This window comes from Peromyscus maniculatus, chromosome 7 (genome assembly GCF_049852395.1).
Source record: "Peromyscus maniculatus bairdii isolate BWxNUB_F1_BW_parent chromosome 7, HU_Pman_BW_mat_3.1, whole genome shotgun sequence".
Taxonomy (NCBI): domain Eukaryota; kingdom Metazoa; phylum Chordata; class Mammalia; order Rodentia; family Cricetidae; genus Peromyscus; species Peromyscus maniculatus.
In genome coordinates, this window is record NC_134858.1 from 106133433 (window position 1) to 106150273 (window position 16841).

Below are 16841 nucleotides of genomic sequence, written 5' to 3' on the forward strand. Positions count from 1 at the left end.
AGTTTTGTGCCAGTGCTTGAGCAGTTGCCCTCAGGGCATTACAGGGCTGACTGCGCAGATGGACTCATTCTTGGGTCTGATTTTGGCATGGGGCTAGATTTGTGAAGCTGAGCTAAGGCCAACTCACAGCAAAGGGCAGGCCCTGGGCTCCCTAGGCACCCACTGGCATGTAAACTTGCTCTTCTGTCCACAACCCCAGCCAGCCTCTCGCCGAGATTGCTTGCCTAAGGAGGCCACGTATCCTCCTATCCCAGTGAGGTGGGCACAGCTCTGTTTGCTGAGGAGAGTGAGTGTCCCAGTAGGTCTAGGAGCCTGTAATGGCTCTCGCCTAGACAGTATTTGCAGTTCTTGGGCTTTGGGTGGTGCCCCGTCCTCTCGTTTGGGCAGCTGTGCTGCCTCTGGATGGGCTTTTCCTCCCAGGGCTCAGGGTCTGTGCTCTGCTCAGGGTCTTGTCTTCTCCAGGCCAAGCTCAAGGCAGCAGCCTGTTCTGTGGTATTCCAAGCACTAGGCTTGGAGGGAGAACTTTAAACTTGTCTGCTTTTATGGACATAGGACCCTGGGTACAGGTGCCCAGAGTCTGCTGAGAGCTTTGTCTGGTTAATCCTGGGTCTGTCGGTTCATTTGCCTGCCTGCCAGCCTGTTTTGTGGTGAGCTTTCTGGGGTCTATAGCCTTGTTGATTAGTATATATTGATCTTGTTCATGCTCTCCTCAGCAGAGTCTTCTTCCCTTTTCTGAGGCGAGCCTTTGCTCCTGTGCCCTTCCTCAGCAGGCTCTGCTGTCTTACAAAGCTGTTAGCAGAATGACCCCTAGTGGAGTTCACCTGCTGGCCTGGTGGCCTTCTTGTGGGACTGTGGCCGTCAGCACCAGCAGTGAAGCAGTGAAGGCTCAGGGCTGATCTGACCCACTGCTTTCTTTTTGCTACCAGCCCTTTGATGGTAGAGACCTGCTGCCTGTACTGTAGGTGTCCTACAGGTTACACTACACTTAGCCATTGCCAAGGTGAGCAGCAGTCTCCAAGTCCATGGCCAGTGGTCAGCACTTCTGAAGATAATCCTGCCAACCTTTGAGAGATACTGGTAACTAATGGCATCATATCCTGGTTCGTAGAGATGCAGCTCTGGAAAGGGCTCCTTCATGGACCCCAGTCTCGGTCTTCTGACCCTGGTGCCAGTGGTGGGCAGGTTCCCATTCCTTAGGGCTGGGAGGCCCAGCTTTGCCCATTTCTGGTTAGTAACAACTGTCTTCTGTCCAGTAGTATTCTGTTGCTTCAGCTATGGGGCAGTAAGTGTTGATTAGTGTAGACATATCTTCTCTGCCAGGATAGAGGTTCAGAGAGGTTTGGGGCCATGGATGACCTCCTAGGAATGTGCTGTACTTCTGCAGTTCCCAGATTTGGGGAGGCACTGCCCCATTCTGCTGCTTCTCATGTAGCAAGGGAGAAGGTACCCACTTACATTGCGAGTTCTGCCAATACAGCTGGAAAGGCTGGGATTTGCTGCTTCTCCTTAAGGGCAGGGCCCCACTTTTCAGCACCTTGGATACCTGGAGGGCCAGCTCGTTTATCTGATAGGTGGTGGCAAGTGTGTAATAACACTTTCTGTCAGTGTTCTACCTGCCCCAGGCTAGAGCCCTGTCCCCACAGGCCCTGCCTTCCCAGCCCCCGATTTGGGACCAAAGTGCAACTGGGGATCATGGGTTGGGGAGCTCCGATTGCCCCTCTCCATAGTGTTTCCCTGGGCTAAGCCCACACCAGCCCCGGGAGATGGGTGGGAGTGAAATGGGATGGGTGGTGCTTAAAGAGGAAAGGGACCAGTGTCTGACTAACTTGCCTGGGACCCCACCCCTCCCTCCCGGCTTTGGGCCTGAGGATTCTCTCCTAGAGGCCAGGGGCCTGGGCTAGTTCAGTATCCGCTGCTCATTCGCTCACATCTGGCCACGTGCACGTTCCCTAGATGCAAACCGCTTTGAACTTTACAGCTGTGTAAGTTGGTTGTGTGTGTGTGCCCATTTTAAAAAACTGCATTTTAATGAGGAAAAATGAGAACCCTGGGAAAGTTCCTTTGCTCTTGTGGAGGAAATGTAAGACTTCGAATTCTGGAAATTGTTCTCTGCTCCTCTTTCCTGGAAGCTACACACCTGCCTACATACCCTAAGCCCTGCGCCTGGATACACACGGGGCTCCATTGGCGTTTAGGCGCGCTTGCGTTTCCCCGGGTCTTGTGTGTGATGGAGAGGAGGACTTGGCCCGAGCCGGCTCCTTTCTGTACACCCTGCGCTACCGCCCGCCCGCCCGCTTGTGTCAGGTCGTATATGTCAAAATAAAGCCTCTAGAAACTGAACTCTGTCCAGTCGTGAAACTTTCACAGCCTCCGGGTGGGCTGACCCAGCCAGTAGCTCACACGTCTTGGTCTCCACCTGAGGGGAGGTGCCGGGTCGGAGCTGGGGGACCGACTGAGCTGGGTCGGGACGGGTGCTGAAGGGCGGGGCCGGGGCTTGGGGGCAGCACCCGAGCGGCTGGAGGTGGGGGTCGGAGCAAGCACTGAGGGACGAGGCGAGTGGCCCTGGAGGTGGGGGTCGTCAGGGTGGACCCGGGGCGGGGGTGGGGGTGGGGAAGGCAGCACCTGCTGGGCGGGGCGGAAGGCGGCTGCCTCGTGGCGGACCCAGTTCCGATAGGAAGCCAAGCTGACTCCGCCAGTTCCGCCTTTAGATCCGCCAATGGGCATCTGACCCGCGAGTTCTCCGGGTCCCCATGGCAGCCCAGCGCGTTGGGAATCTAATTGGCTACGTCTGCCGTGGCGTAACGCCGGGCGGTCGGCTGCGGACGGCCCTGCCACGTAGACAGCAGCCGATTGGCTCTTCCAGGTTACGTCACTGGCTGCGCCGCCTCCGGCCGGAACTCCGGGCCAGCCGGTCTCCAACCAGTTCCTCCTCCGGTGTTCTGGCTGCCCCTAGACCCCACATCAAGGTAGAGCAGGAGGACGAGGTGAGGCCAGTCGGTCAGTCTGGCTGGTGAAGGACACGAGGCAGGGCACGGCGGCGGGAGTGCGCGGCAGGCGTCCGGCAGGCGGCCTGGAGGTACTTTGGAGCCAGGGACCCACGCCTATCACCCGCAGGCGCGATGAAGGCACTGATCTTGGTAGGTGGGTATGGGACACGGTTGCGGCCGCTGACGCTGAGCACCCCGAAGCCATTGGTGGACTTCTGCAATAAGCCCATTTTGCTGCATCAAGTGGAGGCGCTTGCCGCGGTAAGGTCCTGGGTCAGCTCTGGCGGGAAGAGGGGCAGATAGTGGCTAGGAGGCCAGGGGTGGTCATACCGTGTGACCCACCTTATTGTGTCTGACAGGCAGGTGTGGACCACGTGATCCTGGCAGTGAGCTACATGTCGCAGATGTTAGAAAAGGAAATGAAGGCCCAGGAGCAGAGGGTGAGGCGTGCATGGACTTAGTCCTTCCTTTTGGTCCCTGGGGCTTGGCTGACTATTGAGAGACAATATAACCAGATGACTTTTTCCTTTTAGCTTGGAATCCGAATCTCCATGTCTCATGAAGAAGAGCCTTTGGGGACAGGTCAGTAGAAAAAGGAAGGCTTTGGGGCAAGATTTGGGGTCAGTAAAGGGGTATTATCCAATGAATGAGCGTCTCCGGAGTCTGGACTCAAGGTCCTAGGCCTCTAGCACGGTGCTAACAGATGACTTGTCCCCTTCCCTAGCTGGGCCTCTGGCGCTGGCCCGAGACCTACTCTCTGAGACCGCAGACCCTTTCTTCGTTCTCAACAGTGATGTGATCTGTGATTTTCCTTTCCAAGCCATGGTGCAGTTCCATCGACACCATGGCCAAGAGGGCTCCATCTTGGTAAGAGACCAAGTCTTCCTTCTCTGGCATCCCCACCCTCATACCCAGTTGCTCCTAACCCTCAGTCTTAAACTCTCCGTGTTGTGCAAAGCCTTTGAGAGGTGGGCTAGGCATGTGTCTAAGGATAAAGAACACTGGACTAGGCCTAAGGTACACTCCACCTTCATATTCAGGTAACCAAGGTGGAAGAGCCTTCCAAATATGGTGTGGTGGTATGTGAGGCTGACACAGGCCGCATTCACCGTTTTGTTGAGAAGCCGCAGGTATTTGTATCCAATAAGATCAACGCAGGCATGTACATCCTGAGCCCTGCAGTACTGCAGCGCATCCAGGTGTGTAGGAGAGAATGGCTGGGCGGGCTAGGGTGGAGCAGGCCTCTGTTGGATGACCTGCTCACGAGTTGCCCACTTCCACAGCTGAAGCCTACATCCATTGAGAAGGAGATCTTCCCAGTTATGGCCCAGGAGGGGCAGCTCTATGCCATGGAGCTTCAGGGTGAGGCAGGGAGGCCACAGGGTGAGGGGTAGTCTGTGGCTAGGCAGAGCCCTCTCGGTCATCTCCCCCTCCAGGTTTCTGGATGGACATTGGACAGCCCAAGGACTTCCTCACTGGCATGTGCCTCTTCCTGCAATCGCTGAGACAGAAGCATCCGGAGAGACTATACTCAGGCCCTGGCATTGTGGGGAATGTACTTGTGGTGAGGCCCCTGCCCAGCCTGTCACTGGTCCTCTCAGATTTGGGAGACAAATGACCCACTCTTCCTTTCCTCGACACTCAGGATCCAAGTGCCCGTATCGGTCAGAACTGCAGCATTGGCCCTAATGTGAGCCTGGGTCCTGGTGTGGTGGTGGAGGATGGCGTGTGCATCCGGCGGTGCACAGTGCTTCGGGATGCTCACATCCGCTCCCACTCCTGGCTTGAGTCGTGTATCGTGGGCTGGCGCTGCCGTGTGGGTCAGTGGGTAAGTCTGTGAGCTGGGCTGGGTGGTGACAGGAGCAGGGAATCTGTGTGCCCCATTAACAAGGCCTACTTCCCCTACCCCCAGGTGCGCATGGAGAACGTAACGGTGCTGGGCGAAGATGTCATAGTTAATGATGAACTCTACCTCAACGGAGCCAGTGTGCTGCCCCACAAGTCTATTGGGGAGTCGGTGCCAGAGCCTCGTATTATCATGTGAGGGACGCACAGGGCTGGCCACGCCCCTCTGGACCAGCAGTGGCGTAGCGGTCACTTAGCACTTCGCAAGACCCTGGATGTGGTGCCATTTGTCTGGGAGCAATGGGGGAATCTGAAGCTCTTGGACATCCGCTTCTGATGGGGCCAGAAACTGACAGGATCCTGCTGGGCAAGCCCCGCCAGCCCCACTCCCACAAGAAGAGCTGGGGCCAGGGCTGTATGGAATAATAATTTAATGCTCACTGTAGCCTGGATTGCAAGTCAAGCTCAGGCGTGATTAGGGCCATGGCTGGGCTCCCACCAATGAGGCTACACCCAGGCAGATGGATGGAGGTGGTAAGAGTGAGGGTGATGGGAAACAGGGCCAAAAGAGCTCAGGAGTGGAGCTCGGTCTGGGTCTGCCGCTGGAGGGTCCAGGACGGTGCAGGCTGTGTGCATTAGGCTGGCCTAGGCAGCCGAGGAGGTGGCACTTGTGTTGGCCGCCTTGTCCCAGTCCTCTACAGATGCAATGGTGGTTTTGCAGAAGAAGCAGTCCTTGTTGTTCATCAGGTGCTGATTGATGCAGGCTCTACAAGAGGGGGGCGGGGGTGAGCCCTGCCCTGTGCCCTAGTTGCCCCCCCAAGTCCATGGGGCCCACTTACTTGCAGGACTTGTGGCCACAAGGCTGGAACACAGCGGAGATGGGGTGGGCATAGCAGATTGGGCAGAGGTCCTCTTCACTGGTGGGCTGTGGGGTGGAGAGGGAGAGTGGGTTGGGGCGCTGCCTGTACCTACCCCGCTGTGTACAAATGCATTAAAATGGCCCGAGCCTGTGTGGTCTAGCCCCACTCACCAGGGAGGCCGCTGCTGCCTGGGCAGACGCAGCAGTCAGGTGTGCCAGCATCTGCTCCACCTGGGCCAGCTCCTCAGCACTGATATAATCTGTATCTGGGTTAGTGGGAGGTGGGGTCAGTCCCTTGTAGGCCTAGAACTCAGTGCCTCTCGAATACTCCCAGGCAGGGAATTTGCTATTCTTGAGGATCCTGAGCTCAGGAAATCCTGAAACTCTTTCCTGACCCACCCCTGGCCCACTTACAACTTTGTAGAGAGAAGCGTTTCCGGTCAGGGGCAGGCAGGGCTGGGCCGGGTGCTAGAGGCTCTGGCTGCCCCAGGAGATAGCATATGGAACGGAGCTGGAAGCAGGGGTCAGCCAGGAGCACAGAGGTGGCTTTCTCCGTCCTAGACAGGGGAAGGTGCACAGGTAGTGAGTGGGAAAGCCTATGTGAAGATCGCCTCCATGGTGGCGCTGGCTGACAATCCAGAGACCTCGTTTTTATGCCTTCGTTCTGTGCATCCTGATGTTTACCAACCCTCTGAAGTCCTGGGTCCCCGTAGGTCCCAAACGACCTACATTCCAGTTAAAGGGAAGAGGGTGCTGTTGATGGCTCACAGAGTAGAAGATGCTCGCTGCCAAACATGACAGCTTGAATCTGATCCCCAGGACCCACAGAATGGAAGGGGAAAATCACTCCCCCCAGTTGTCTTCTGCATGAGCACCCACATACACACACCAGCACACAAAGAAGTAAACCTAAGGGGAGAAGGGCGAGGACCCCACCTAACCCATAATACATTAATCCTTCAAAATCACTCAGAGAACGGCAGCTACAAAAAGACATTCTCCCCAGACTTGCGCCCCTTTGCTCAAGAGGGAAGCCGGCTTCCAGCCAAGAGAACTGGAACGCTGGGGCCCCCTGGTGGCCATGCCGAGTCTTCGAGTGCCAGGGCATGTGGCTGCTCCACCCCTCAACAGCAGGAGCCAATGGGAGCTTGGGTCCCCACCCCGAGCAGTCACTTCCTAGCGAGTACTTAGAATCCAGTCAGAAAAGCGCTTGGAGAAGCTGGCGGAACTGAGACCAGAAGGGCTGGGGCCCCACCTCATAACCCCAGACCAGGAGGGCAGGAGAAGCTCGCTGGGCGGGTGGAGCCGGCATTGTGCCTCTCAAGCCATGGGCCGTTGGGGACTACAGTCGGCAAGCCTGGACGGAAGCAGGTGAGTCCTGGAGCTGTGGACCGGCACTAAGCTGCCCCGTCTCTAACCTGGTGGTCACTGCCATGGCCTGGCTGGTGGTGCCAGGCATACTGCTGTGCATGGTGGGTGCTGGATTAGGCACCTCAGATTTGGAGGACGCTCTGCCCCCTGCTCCCCACAACTGCCCCAGTAAATGCATCTGTGCTGCCGATGTGTTGAGCTGCGCGGGCCATGGGTTAGAGGACGTGCCGGTGTTACCTGCCACTGCTGCAGAACTCGACCTGAGCCACAACGCGCTCAAACGCCTGCACCCCGGCTGGTTAGCACCCTTCTCCCGGCTGCGTGCCCTGCACCTAGGCTACAATAGATTGGATGTGCTGGGCCATGGCGTCTTCACCAATGCCAGTGGCCTGAGGACACTTGACCTATCGTCTAATATGTTGAGGATACTCCGTAGCCATGACCTGGACGGACTAGGAGGGCTGGAGAGATTGCTTCTGTTCAATAACCGCCTGGTGCACTTAGACCTGGACGCATTCCAGGGCCTGAGCACGCTCAGCCACCTCTATCTCGGCTACAATGAGCTCGCCTCTTTCTCTTTCCACCACCTGCATGGTCTGGGGACAACCCACCTGCGCACTCTAGACCTGTCCTCCAACTGGCTGGGGCACGTCTCCGTCTCGGGGCTGGCGGCGCTGCCAGCCTTCCTCAAGAACGGGCTCTACCTGCACAACAACCCACTGCCCTGCGACTGCCGCCTCTACCACCTGCTGCAGCGCTGGCACCGGCGGGGGCTGAGTGCCCTGCGGGACTTTGCACGTGAGTACACATGCTTGGCCTTTGAGGTCTCCGCATCCAGAGTGTGCTTCTTTGAGCACAGCCGGGTGTTTAGGAACTGCTCAGCCGCTGCAGCCCGAGGCGTGGAGCTGCCTGAGCAGCAGCTGGACGCACAGGTGGGACAGTCCCTGCGGCTCTTCTGCAACGCCAGCGGGCCCGCTGCACGGGTGGCCTGGGTCTCACCCAGAAACGAGCTGCTTGTCCCACCAGGGTCTCAGGATGGCAGCATCGCTGTGCTGGCTGATGGCAGCTTAGCGGTGCGCAGGGTGCAAGAGCAACATGCAGGCATCTTTGTGTGCCTGGCAACCGGGCCCCGCCTGCACCACAACCAGACACTGGAGTTCAACGTGAGCGTGCATAAACCTCGCCCCGAGCCGGAGGCTTTCAACACAGGCTTCACCACGCTGCTGGGCTGCATCGTGGGCCTGGTGCTGGTGCTGGTCTACTTGTTTGCACCCCCGTGCCGTGGCTGCTGCCACTGCTGCCGGAGAGCCTGCCGTAACCGCTGCTGGCCCCGGGCACCCAGTCCACTCCAGGAGCTGAGTGCACAGTCCTCAGTCCTCAGCACTACCCCACCGGACGCACCTAGCCGCAAGGCCAGTGTCCACAAGCATGTGGTCTTCCTGGAGCCGGCCAAGAAAGGTCTCAATGGCCGTGTGCAGCTGGCAGTCGCTGAAGACTTCGACCTGTGCAACCCCGTGGGGTTGCAACTCAAGGCTGGCTCTGAGTCAGCCAGCTCCACAGGCTCAGAGGGTCTCGTGATGACCTAGTCGCCTGGGCGCCTCCACACAGGCTATAGCACTCCTGCTGCTCGCTCTGTTTGCTGCTGCTGCAGTCTAGAGAACTGACAGACGCTGGTGGGACGCACTGTGCCTGGTCCCACCACTGCATGTGAGCCTTGACCTGTACTGTAACAGTTCTTCTCACTGGTAAAGGGGTCGAGGCTCCCCGACTTGCCTCTTGCTCTGCCTAGCTCAGGATAAGGCTTCAGACTACTAGATCCTGCTTCCCCTAGGACCTCTGAGTGACCAAACGTCCCATGAAGATCAGGGACCAAGACCACCATCTGGGAAGAGCCCTCGCATTGGAGCTCTGGGACCACTTCAGGAGTTAACGCGGATGTTGGGTGCAGTACAGAAGTCAGGCGTACCACTTCCCTTCCCCGCCAGGGAGCTCGCCAACGAGGGAGAAGGCAGCTCAGACGGTCCAGCTCCCACTCTTAGGATGCAAGGAATAAATGAGCCCTTCCTCTGCTGAAAGAAGACCCAGTCTACCACCATCCATCCAGCCAGCCTCCGGAAAGCTAGTCAACTCCTGTGGAGTCTGGTGGGCATGCATACCTCCTTCAGGACACTCCTGCAAGAGTAGCCCTGATGTCTCCAGCTAAAGGGGGAGCCATTTCCATGGGCTCATAACCCAGCAGGAAAAAGCCTGGTGAATATGACTAATCTGGGATTCATGTCCCCGGAGGGCAGGAGGCCTCTTAGGGACTGGCATTCCTCTCAGCCTAATGGCTGAGGCAGTATCCTGAAACCATGTGTCTCTACCACTCCTACAGGCCGGTAGGAAAGGGTCGGAGCCTCCCCCCCCCCCAGGATGAGCTGGCAGCTTAGTCTGTCCTCGATGACTGCTAAGGCATTTTGTAATAAAGGCAGTACGTGTTCATTGCTGGGCCTTCCCAGATGGGTGGCTTTGTGTGCTCAGCTCTTGATCCAGCAGGGTGGCCCTGACCATCAGAGGATGGTACATCTTCCAAGCTTTGGCATGTGTGCCCCTGCGAGAGGCATGGCTGCAAGCTAAGACCTCCCACCCAGCCAGAGTTTACACCTCACCGTGGCCTATCCTTTGCCTCAGTGTCCCCAACTAGAGTCTGAGGTTCATTTTGAGACAAAGAAACACATACATCAAGGCCCTGCCCTATCAGCCCCTCCTCAAAGGGCACGCCCAGTTCCCATGGGGGCCAGCAGTCCCCAACACTCACTCTGAGGCTGGACCATGCACCAGGAGGCGTACCAGGATGCCGGTCACTGCCACCAGGATAGGGTAGTGGTCCACGCTCTCCAGGCCTAAGGGGAGGGGAGGAAGATGAAGTGCTCGTACAGTTCTGTGGCAGGAGCTCCGGGCCTGGCTGATACCACTGGCCTCTCCCACTACTCTTCCTACATAAAGGCAGGCCGAGGCTGGGAGTGCACAGCACGGCCGTCTGTACTGAGCGGACAAGAGCAGCGCCGCTGCTCCTGGCCCAGAAGCCAAGGCCTTGGCGTGCTGAGGTGCGGGGCATCTGGATCCTTACCAGGAAGCCGCAGGGTGACTACACGGTCAAACAGGTTCCTCTCAGCTGTCACCCGGTTCAGCACCTGGTTCAGCAGCTGTGAGGGCAGGAGCCTATTGGTGGATGGGCAAGCGCACCACCTGAGTTATCCCCAGGGCCCGACCCTCCTGGGCCAGATGGACACACCTGTGCAAGCCGCCGCAGCAGCATCTCCGAGGTAGGGCGGGACCAGTCCAGGAATATCTCAGGCACGAGTGTGATGGTCATTTCCAGGACACGCAACAGGCTGACCGAGAGGTCAAAGCAGGTGGCACAGACCTTGAGTTGCCGACTGTCCACGAAGTTTCGCTCTAGGCGTTCAGCAGCCTGTTGAATCTAAGTCACCAACAGGAAGGCAGGTAGCAGTCAGAGGCCCTGCACCACGGCTGGGCCTTGGCCTCTGCCCAGCCCACCCCAACACGCCACAGCCCACCTCCTGGATCATGCCGATGAACTCGGAGAAGGCCCAGTTGAGCTGGTTAAGGACACTGTTGAGGAAGCTAGGGGCTACATCAGGACCCTGTCGAAGCAGGTCTGCCATGTGCTGCTGCAGCAGGGTGGAGGGGCAGGGTTCTGGGGGGCAGATGAAAGCAACGTTACCAGGGACTCCCAGACAGGAACCGCATCTGTCACATACTGGAACACTCACTGACACAAGAACAAAAAGATGGCCCTCTAAGAATATTCAGACCATGAAAGCAGAGGAACGGCACAGAACAAGTGTGTCTCCATCCCGCTGAGCAAGCCACAGGCTACAGGTGTTTCCAGCACTGCCATCCCCAGAGGCCGAAGCTGCCAGAGACAGCTGCTGGCCCGACCCGGAGCAAAAGCTGAATCACATGTGTGCCGGAAAGTCAGATACAGACAAGACAACTCAGACGGTTCCCACTAGCATCAAGGCCAGCTTCTGCAAGAGCCCAGACTGGGGCCTGCTGTCCTCTGCTGCCCTTGGCCTGGCCTTGGCATATGGCTTAGATGGTGAGTGCCAAGTCTGGGCTGGAAGGGCAGCAGTAACCAGAGCTCTCAGCTGCAGCTGGTCCAACATACCTCTCCAACCCTCTGATGCAAATCAATAGTTCCTGCCATAGGAGAGTACCTGCCCCCCTGCCCCTCCCCACTCGCAGTTCAGTTCCGTCCTGGAGTCTAGACGGAGGCGTATAGAAGGACTTGCTGTGTGAGTCTGCACACGACTTCTGGGACAGCCAGAGACCAGGCGACACTGGCTGAAGGGCAGCAAGGCTGGTGAGCGAGCTGAGGAACGTGCCAAGCCCTCGGCAAGCTGCACAGCTCAAGGTCTTGGCCAGGCCCAGGTGAAGACTTTGACAGGCACAGGAGACAGCGCAGCTTCTGTTCCTAGCCAAGTCTGAAGCCCATTTGGGTCCTGATCAGTTTCTAGCTTGTGCCCCTCGAGTCAAGGGTCCAAGGCCAAAAGATAACAACCAAGGAAGCTGCCATCCGGGGATATGGCAGCCGGCACAGGGAAGGAGTAGCGTGTGCCCTACAGAAGCCGTAGCGAGCTGGAGAGGCGCCGTGAGCCCTCCACCTCAAGCCCAAGGGAACAAAAGGACTTGTCCCAGAGCATTCCCGGGCTAGGAGGGAGAGGGAAAAATGGGACCCAGGGCAAAGGTTAGGAGCCAGAAAGAAGCACAGGAGATAGGATTGGAGGCGCTGAGAGGAGCGGGAAAGGGCTACCAGCTTGTCTAGAGCCGCCACCTGGACCTGTCCAACCTGGGTACTCACTTTGGAGGCTGGGCAAATTGGCATCCTCTGGTTTGGTTTTCAGCAGATGTGGCAGCCGTGTATAGCGGTACCCAAACCCACAGCCCTGGGGTGAAACAGCAGGGATCAGAAGGGCAGGGTGACCCTTCCTTCCAGGTGGCCTTAGCATTCCCCGCAGGTCAGGCTTACCCTCCAAAGCCGCACCAGGATCCAGTTGGTCTGGGCCCAGGGCCGTTGCTCATAGGGTGCCAAAAGGTTCCTCACCATGGCAATACGCCTGTGAAGGTGCGGGACAGCAGGAACGGGGTGAGGCTGGGCATGATGCTGTAGAGTGGGGTGTGTACCCCTGGGCTCCCACTTACTGCTCCTCAGGGATCCGTTCCACAGCCCGCAGGGAGTGTGGGTAGCACACGTAGCTGGCCAGGGCCTGCATCAGTGAGTCTCGAATGTCTGTCAGGATATGCCATGCCTCAGCAAGTCTCTAGCATGGGCTGGGACCCCCAGCCTAATGCCCACATGGCCACAGTTTAGGTAGAAGACGGTTTGCCAGACATGCCACTCACCCCCATTCCCACGGCCCTCTGGAAGACACCTTACCAGTGCCTACGATTCGTGGGTCAGCAAAGTGCTTGGCAAGGGTGGCAGCCAGGCGGGTCAGGGTCTCTTCATAGCCTGCAAAGGAGGGCAGTGAGGACTGCTGGCCAGGAGTAAGGGGTCCAGAGAAGGCATGTCCTTTGTCAGGGTGGGCAGGCTTTGTGAGCAGGACCTAGAGCTGGCCGTGGGGCCAGTCTGGACCCACGCTAGCAGCGACAGACAAGGCAAGGCAACACAATCCACTGGCAACTGGGGAGGGGATTACGGCATAGATCCGCTGTGGGGAGTGGACAGATTCGGAAAGAGCTCCGACCCAGGCTCCAGCTCATTCTGGAATATTCCTGATGGCTTGGCAGTGAAAGCTGCTCTGTCCCCAGATCTCTGAAGACAGAGCATCACCAAGGACTGGGGAGGCACAAGGTAAGTGAGGGGCTGCCAGCTTACAGCCTACTCTGGATGCCCACTGCAGGGCCAGCTTGGATCAGTGGTCTGGATGAAACCAAGGCTCGTACTGAGCCCCAGCAGGGCTCACCTTTTCTTATGTTTTACAAAACACGCTACTGTGCCCGTCCCACTGCCACTGTGAGACCAATAACCAGGTGGCAGGGAGAGGAGCCACGGCAGCTATCAGCAAAGGAGAGCAGGCTGGGGTCCCCACCCATCTGCTGTCCTCGGTGTACCTCTGCTGCCACTTCTGAGCCTGCAGGCACGAGTCTGGTACAAGTGACAGTGAACTTGGGGCTTGCCGAGCTCACTCTAAAGGTCTCTTTCTGCACTCCCCTCCCTAAACTGCAGTAGTCCCATCACCTGGGAGCTCTTCCATGCTGTGCACAGGGCCAAAATAATTCTTGAGAGCACTGTAGCTGTTGATGGCCACGCTCAGGTAGAACTCAGGCATGAAGGCGAAAAGAGATCCTGTGCGATCCCCATGCTCGATGGTCCGTAGGCAGACACGCAACAGCCAGTAGATGTCCAGCATTTTCTCCTGCAGGAGGCACACAGAATGCTGCTGGGCCATGTATTGTGAGGGCCTGGTCTAGGGATCAGGAAGGCCTCCCCATGACAATGACATCAGAGCTGGGACCTGGGCTACGGAAGTGTGAGCAGTGGCCTAAGCTGAAGGAATGAAGTCCTCACCAGGCAGGAGTCCAGCAAGGCCAGGGCAGTTCTATGACCCAAATGAGAACCAGTTAGCAAAGGGTAGAGAGGGGTCCACAGAGAGGCTGTAGAGGCCAGTGGGGACAGGGCTGTAAGGGAGCCAGGCCTAACTAGAGAGCCAGGACTGGGATGACAAGACAGGCTGGGTGGCCCACACACCCAGAACGGTGTCCCCAAAGGAGAAGGAGTGGATCTGGAGAGAGGGAAGGTGGAGGGGGCTGGGAGGAATAGAGGGAGGGGAAACTGTGGTTGGGATGCAACGGATGAGAAAAGAATAAATAAAACATAAAATAAAATAAAGATAACAGCTGTTACTTGAAAAAGAAAAAGAGAACGGTGTCCCCATTTCTGAAGGTGACGGAATGGAGAAGCCGGAAGAGGGCGTGTAGCTCAGCACAGAGCGCGGGGCACCTGTGCATGCTCGCAAAGAATGCACCCGTGCATGCTCGCAAAGAATCTGTGTGGAAGAAGCAGGCACTTTTGGGCTGGAGCTCAGAGAAGCTGGTGGGAAAGGGAAGAGGCGTGAGTGCTGTAGGACGAGAAGCCATCAAAAAGGGCCTTATCCCCACAGTGTGGCTCAGAGTCTCCTTCAGGATTCAGTGAAAGGACACAAGACCTAGGAAGGTGCCAGTTCAGACGGACAGAATCTGCACTCGACACTAGCTCTGAGGTGTCCCAAATCCCAGGACCAGAGAAAATACACAGAGGGGCGAGGAGGGGCCTGAGCCCACACAGGGGCACTGGGTACGCTGTCACCACCGAAGACTCGGGAAGATGAGCCTGAGGCAAGATGACAATGGCACCATTTTAGTTAAGGGCCCAAATGATGGAGATGTGTCCCTGAGGCTGGGGAGAGGGCAGAAACTGTGAGCACTGTCTCAGAGAGGGAGAGGAGCCTGGGCTTGACCAAGCATTGAGGAGAGGGGGTAGCTAAGACTGCAGCAGAGAGGACGGAGTGCTGTGGGCAGGTGCAGTCCAGGGAAGCGCTACACTGGCCCCTAGTAACAGGAGACCCTTCTCAGAGCAGACAGGAGGAACGCGGGACGCAGGACAAGGAGGCTCCTCAACAATACGAGGCCAGTAAAGAAAAGCCTGCATCTAACGTCGTGCTCAGGGGCCCACGTTGGAGTCATTCTTTGTCTCAGATTCAGAGCGAGTCAAAGATGCCCATTTCTATTACTTCTTTTCAACACAGTATTGGGGATCAGAGCCAGGGGAATTAGGTAAGAAAAACAAAAGGCATCCCAACTGGGATGGGGGCAGTAAAGTCACCTCTGTTCACAAACACTATCTTATGTTTAGAAATCCTAAAGGTCACACACACACAGGGAGAGAGAATTAGTAACAAATTCTGGGGGTGCTGGAGAGATGATAGCTCAGCAGTTAAGAGCACTGGCTGCTCTTCCAGAGGGCCCAGGTTCAATTCCCAGCACCCACTTGGCAGCTCACAACTGTCTGTAACTCCATTTCCAGGGGACCGGACCCCATCACACAAATATACATGCAGGCAAAACACTGATGTACATAAAATGCAAATAAATAAGTTATTTAAAAAACATAATTATAGAGTTGGAAAATGGCTCAGTGGTTAAGAGCAATGGCTGCTCTTCCAGAGGACCCGGGTTCAATTCCCAGCAACCATAATACAGTTCACAACTGTCTATAATTCCAGAGGATCCAAAACCCTCACATAGACAGGCACACAGGCAAACCACCAATACACATAAAATAAATAAATCTTTAAAAAAAAAACACAATTGTATTTAAAAAAAAAAGGAAGAAACAAAGTTGAAGGACACAAAATGAAAACTAGTAGATATTGCTGTAATCAGAGACCTCTCTATTCAGGCTTACTATCGCTACAATATTGATACTGACCAAAGGAATCCACTGCTTTCAACAATGTGGTTGACGAAATAGAAAACTTGGGCTGGAGAAAAGGCTCAGTAGTTAATAGAGTACTTGCTGCTCTTTCAGAAGACCCAGGTTTGATTCCCAGCATCCACATAAAGACTCACAGCTAACTATAGCTCTAGCCCCAGAGTATTTAATGCCCTCTTCTGACCTCTGTAGGCACTGGATGTCAGGTATAGGTTCAAATACATACATGAAGGCAAAGGCGCACACACACACACACACACACACACACACACACACACACACAATCTTTTTAAGAAAGGAGAAATCCATTCAGACATTCCTATGAATCTTCAAACGCCCTGAAGTAGCCAAAATACTCTAGCAGGAAACAAAGTTGCTCATACCTCCCTATTTCTTTCCTTCTTTTTCTTAAGACAATATTTTTAGTTATGTGCGTGTGTGTTGCATGTGCACATGAGCACAGGTGCCATGGAGAGCAGAAACATTGATCCTCTAGAGTTGGAGTCACATGCAGCAGTGGCCTCCCGGTGTGGGTGCTGGGGATCAAAAGCCAGTCTTCTGTGAGAGCAGTACCCATTCCTAACCACTGCCCCATCTCTCCAGTTCCTTTCTTTCTTTTTACACTGATTTATTTGTGCACACACATGCATGCATGCCACGGCGAACAAGTAGATGTCGAGGACAACTTGCAGGAGTCAGTTCTCGCCTCGGTGGCTGGGAGGGTGGTTTAAATGAGAATGGCCCCCAGAGGCTCAGATTTAAATGCTTAGTCAGCAGTTGGTAGACTGTTTGGGAGGGAACAGGTGTGGCCTTGGAGGTATGTCAATGGGAATGGGCTTTGATGTTTCTCTGCCTGGCTGCCAGTGAATGTACAGCGCTCAGCTCCTTCTCCAGCCAGCACCATGTCTGCCTGTATGCCGCCACGCTCCCTGCCATGATGGCCATGGACTAACCCTCTAAAACGGTATGCAAGCCCCAGTTAAACACTTTCTTTTATAAAAGTTGCCTTGGTCATGGTGTCTCTTGACAGCAAAGAAAATAACGTAGTGGCAAGTGCCCTTACCCACCGGGCCATCTTCCAACCTACTGATTTCAAAACTTATTGTTAGAAACAACTAAAAAAATCAAAAAAGTATGGTACATGTACAAGACCAATGAGACAGAGTGAGGATTCAGGGAACCCTTCCCTACGTCAATCAGCAGGGAAGGACTGGTCCTTTCCAACAATGGCTTTAGGATACTGCAGCCTCAGAAGAATAAAACTGGACCCTGCTTTATGCCATCTACAAAAATTAATTCA

General features: G+C 55.9%; 3 protein-coding genes across 6 annotated transcripts in view; 2 read left to right on the top strand and 1 right to left on the bottom strand.

The window, feature by feature from the left end:
- The first annotated feature begins 2866 nt into the window (after nucleotides 1–2866).
- On the top strand, nucleotides 2867–5842 carry Gmppb (GDP-mannose pyrophosphorylase B). Its single transcript, XM_006978334.4, has 9 exons — nucleotides 2867–3248; nucleotides 3347–3427; nucleotides 3521–3569; nucleotides 3712–3854; nucleotides 4028–4186; nucleotides 4271–4349; nucleotides 4424–4551; nucleotides 4633–4815; nucleotides 4900–5842. Exons 1-9 carry the CDS (start codon nucleotides 3120–3122, stop codon nucleotides 5029–5031), a joined length of 1083 nt encoding a protein of 360 aa, XP_006978396.1. The 5' UTR covers nucleotides 2867–3119; the 3' UTR covers nucleotides 5032–5842.
- The window catches only part of Rnf123 (ring finger protein 123), a 29396-nt gene continuing 17801 nt past the window's right edge, over nucleotides 5247–16841 (bottom strand). For 2 of the 4 annotated variants that reach the window (XR_013052520.1, XR_013052519.1), the window contains exons 27-39: nucleotides 13310–13487; nucleotides 12506–12580; nucleotides 12271–12358; nucleotides 12098–12185; nucleotides 11930–12014; nucleotides 10623–10762; nucleotides 10337–10525; nucleotides 10172–10263; nucleotides 9860–9944; nucleotides 6106–6248; nucleotides 5863–5957; nucleotides 5672–5757; nucleotides 5247–5598 (exon numbers count right to left, since the gene is read on the bottom strand). Coding sequence is in view for 2 of the 4 variants with exons in the window: in XM_042281643.2 (XP_042137577.1) it covers nucleotides 5478–5598; nucleotides 5672–5757; nucleotides 5863–5957; nucleotides 6106–6248; nucleotides 9860–9944; nucleotides 10172–10247; nucleotides 10337–10525; nucleotides 10623–10762; nucleotides 11930–12014; nucleotides 12098–12185; nucleotides 12271–12358; nucleotides 12506–12580; nucleotides 13310–13487 (1449 nt within the window). In the remaining 2 variants the exon portion in view is untranslated. The remainder of the gene's footprint in view (nucleotides 5599–5671; nucleotides 5758–5862; nucleotides 5958–6105; nucleotides 6249–9859; nucleotides 9945–10171; nucleotides 10264–10336; nucleotides 10526–10622; nucleotides 10763–11929; nucleotides 12015–12097; nucleotides 12186–12270; nucleotides 12359–12505; nucleotides 12581–13309; nucleotides 13488–16841) is intronic. The other 2 variants (XM_042281643.2, XM_042281641.2) reach the window with 1 other exon arrangement.
- On the top strand, nucleotides 6894–9543 carry Amigo3 (adhesion molecule with Ig like domain 3). The gene has a single exon (XM_006978335.4). The coding sequence runs from the start codon at nucleotides 7125–7127 to the stop codon at nucleotides 8646–8648; it is 1524 nt and encodes a 507-aa protein (XP_006978397.3). The 5' UTR covers nucleotides 6894–7124; the 3' UTR covers nucleotides 8649–9543.

Coding starts and splice junctions, on each gene's coding strand:
- Gmppb (XM_006978334.4), top strand. CDS start 3,120: ATGAAGGCACTGATCTTGGTAGGTGGGTATGGGACACGGTTGCGGCCG. Junction 3,428..3,520: donor TGAAGGCCCAGGAGCAGAGG/GTGAGGCGTGCA, acceptor TTTTCCTTTTAG/CTTGGAATCCGAATCTCCAT. Junction 4,350..4,423: donor CTATGCCATGGAGCTTCAGG/GTGAGGCAGGGA, acceptor CTCCCCCTCCAG/GTTTCTGGATGGACATTGGA.
- Amigo3 (XM_006978335.4), top strand. CDS start 7,125: ATGGCCTGGCTGGTGGTGCCAGGCATACTGCTGTGCATGGTGGGTGCT.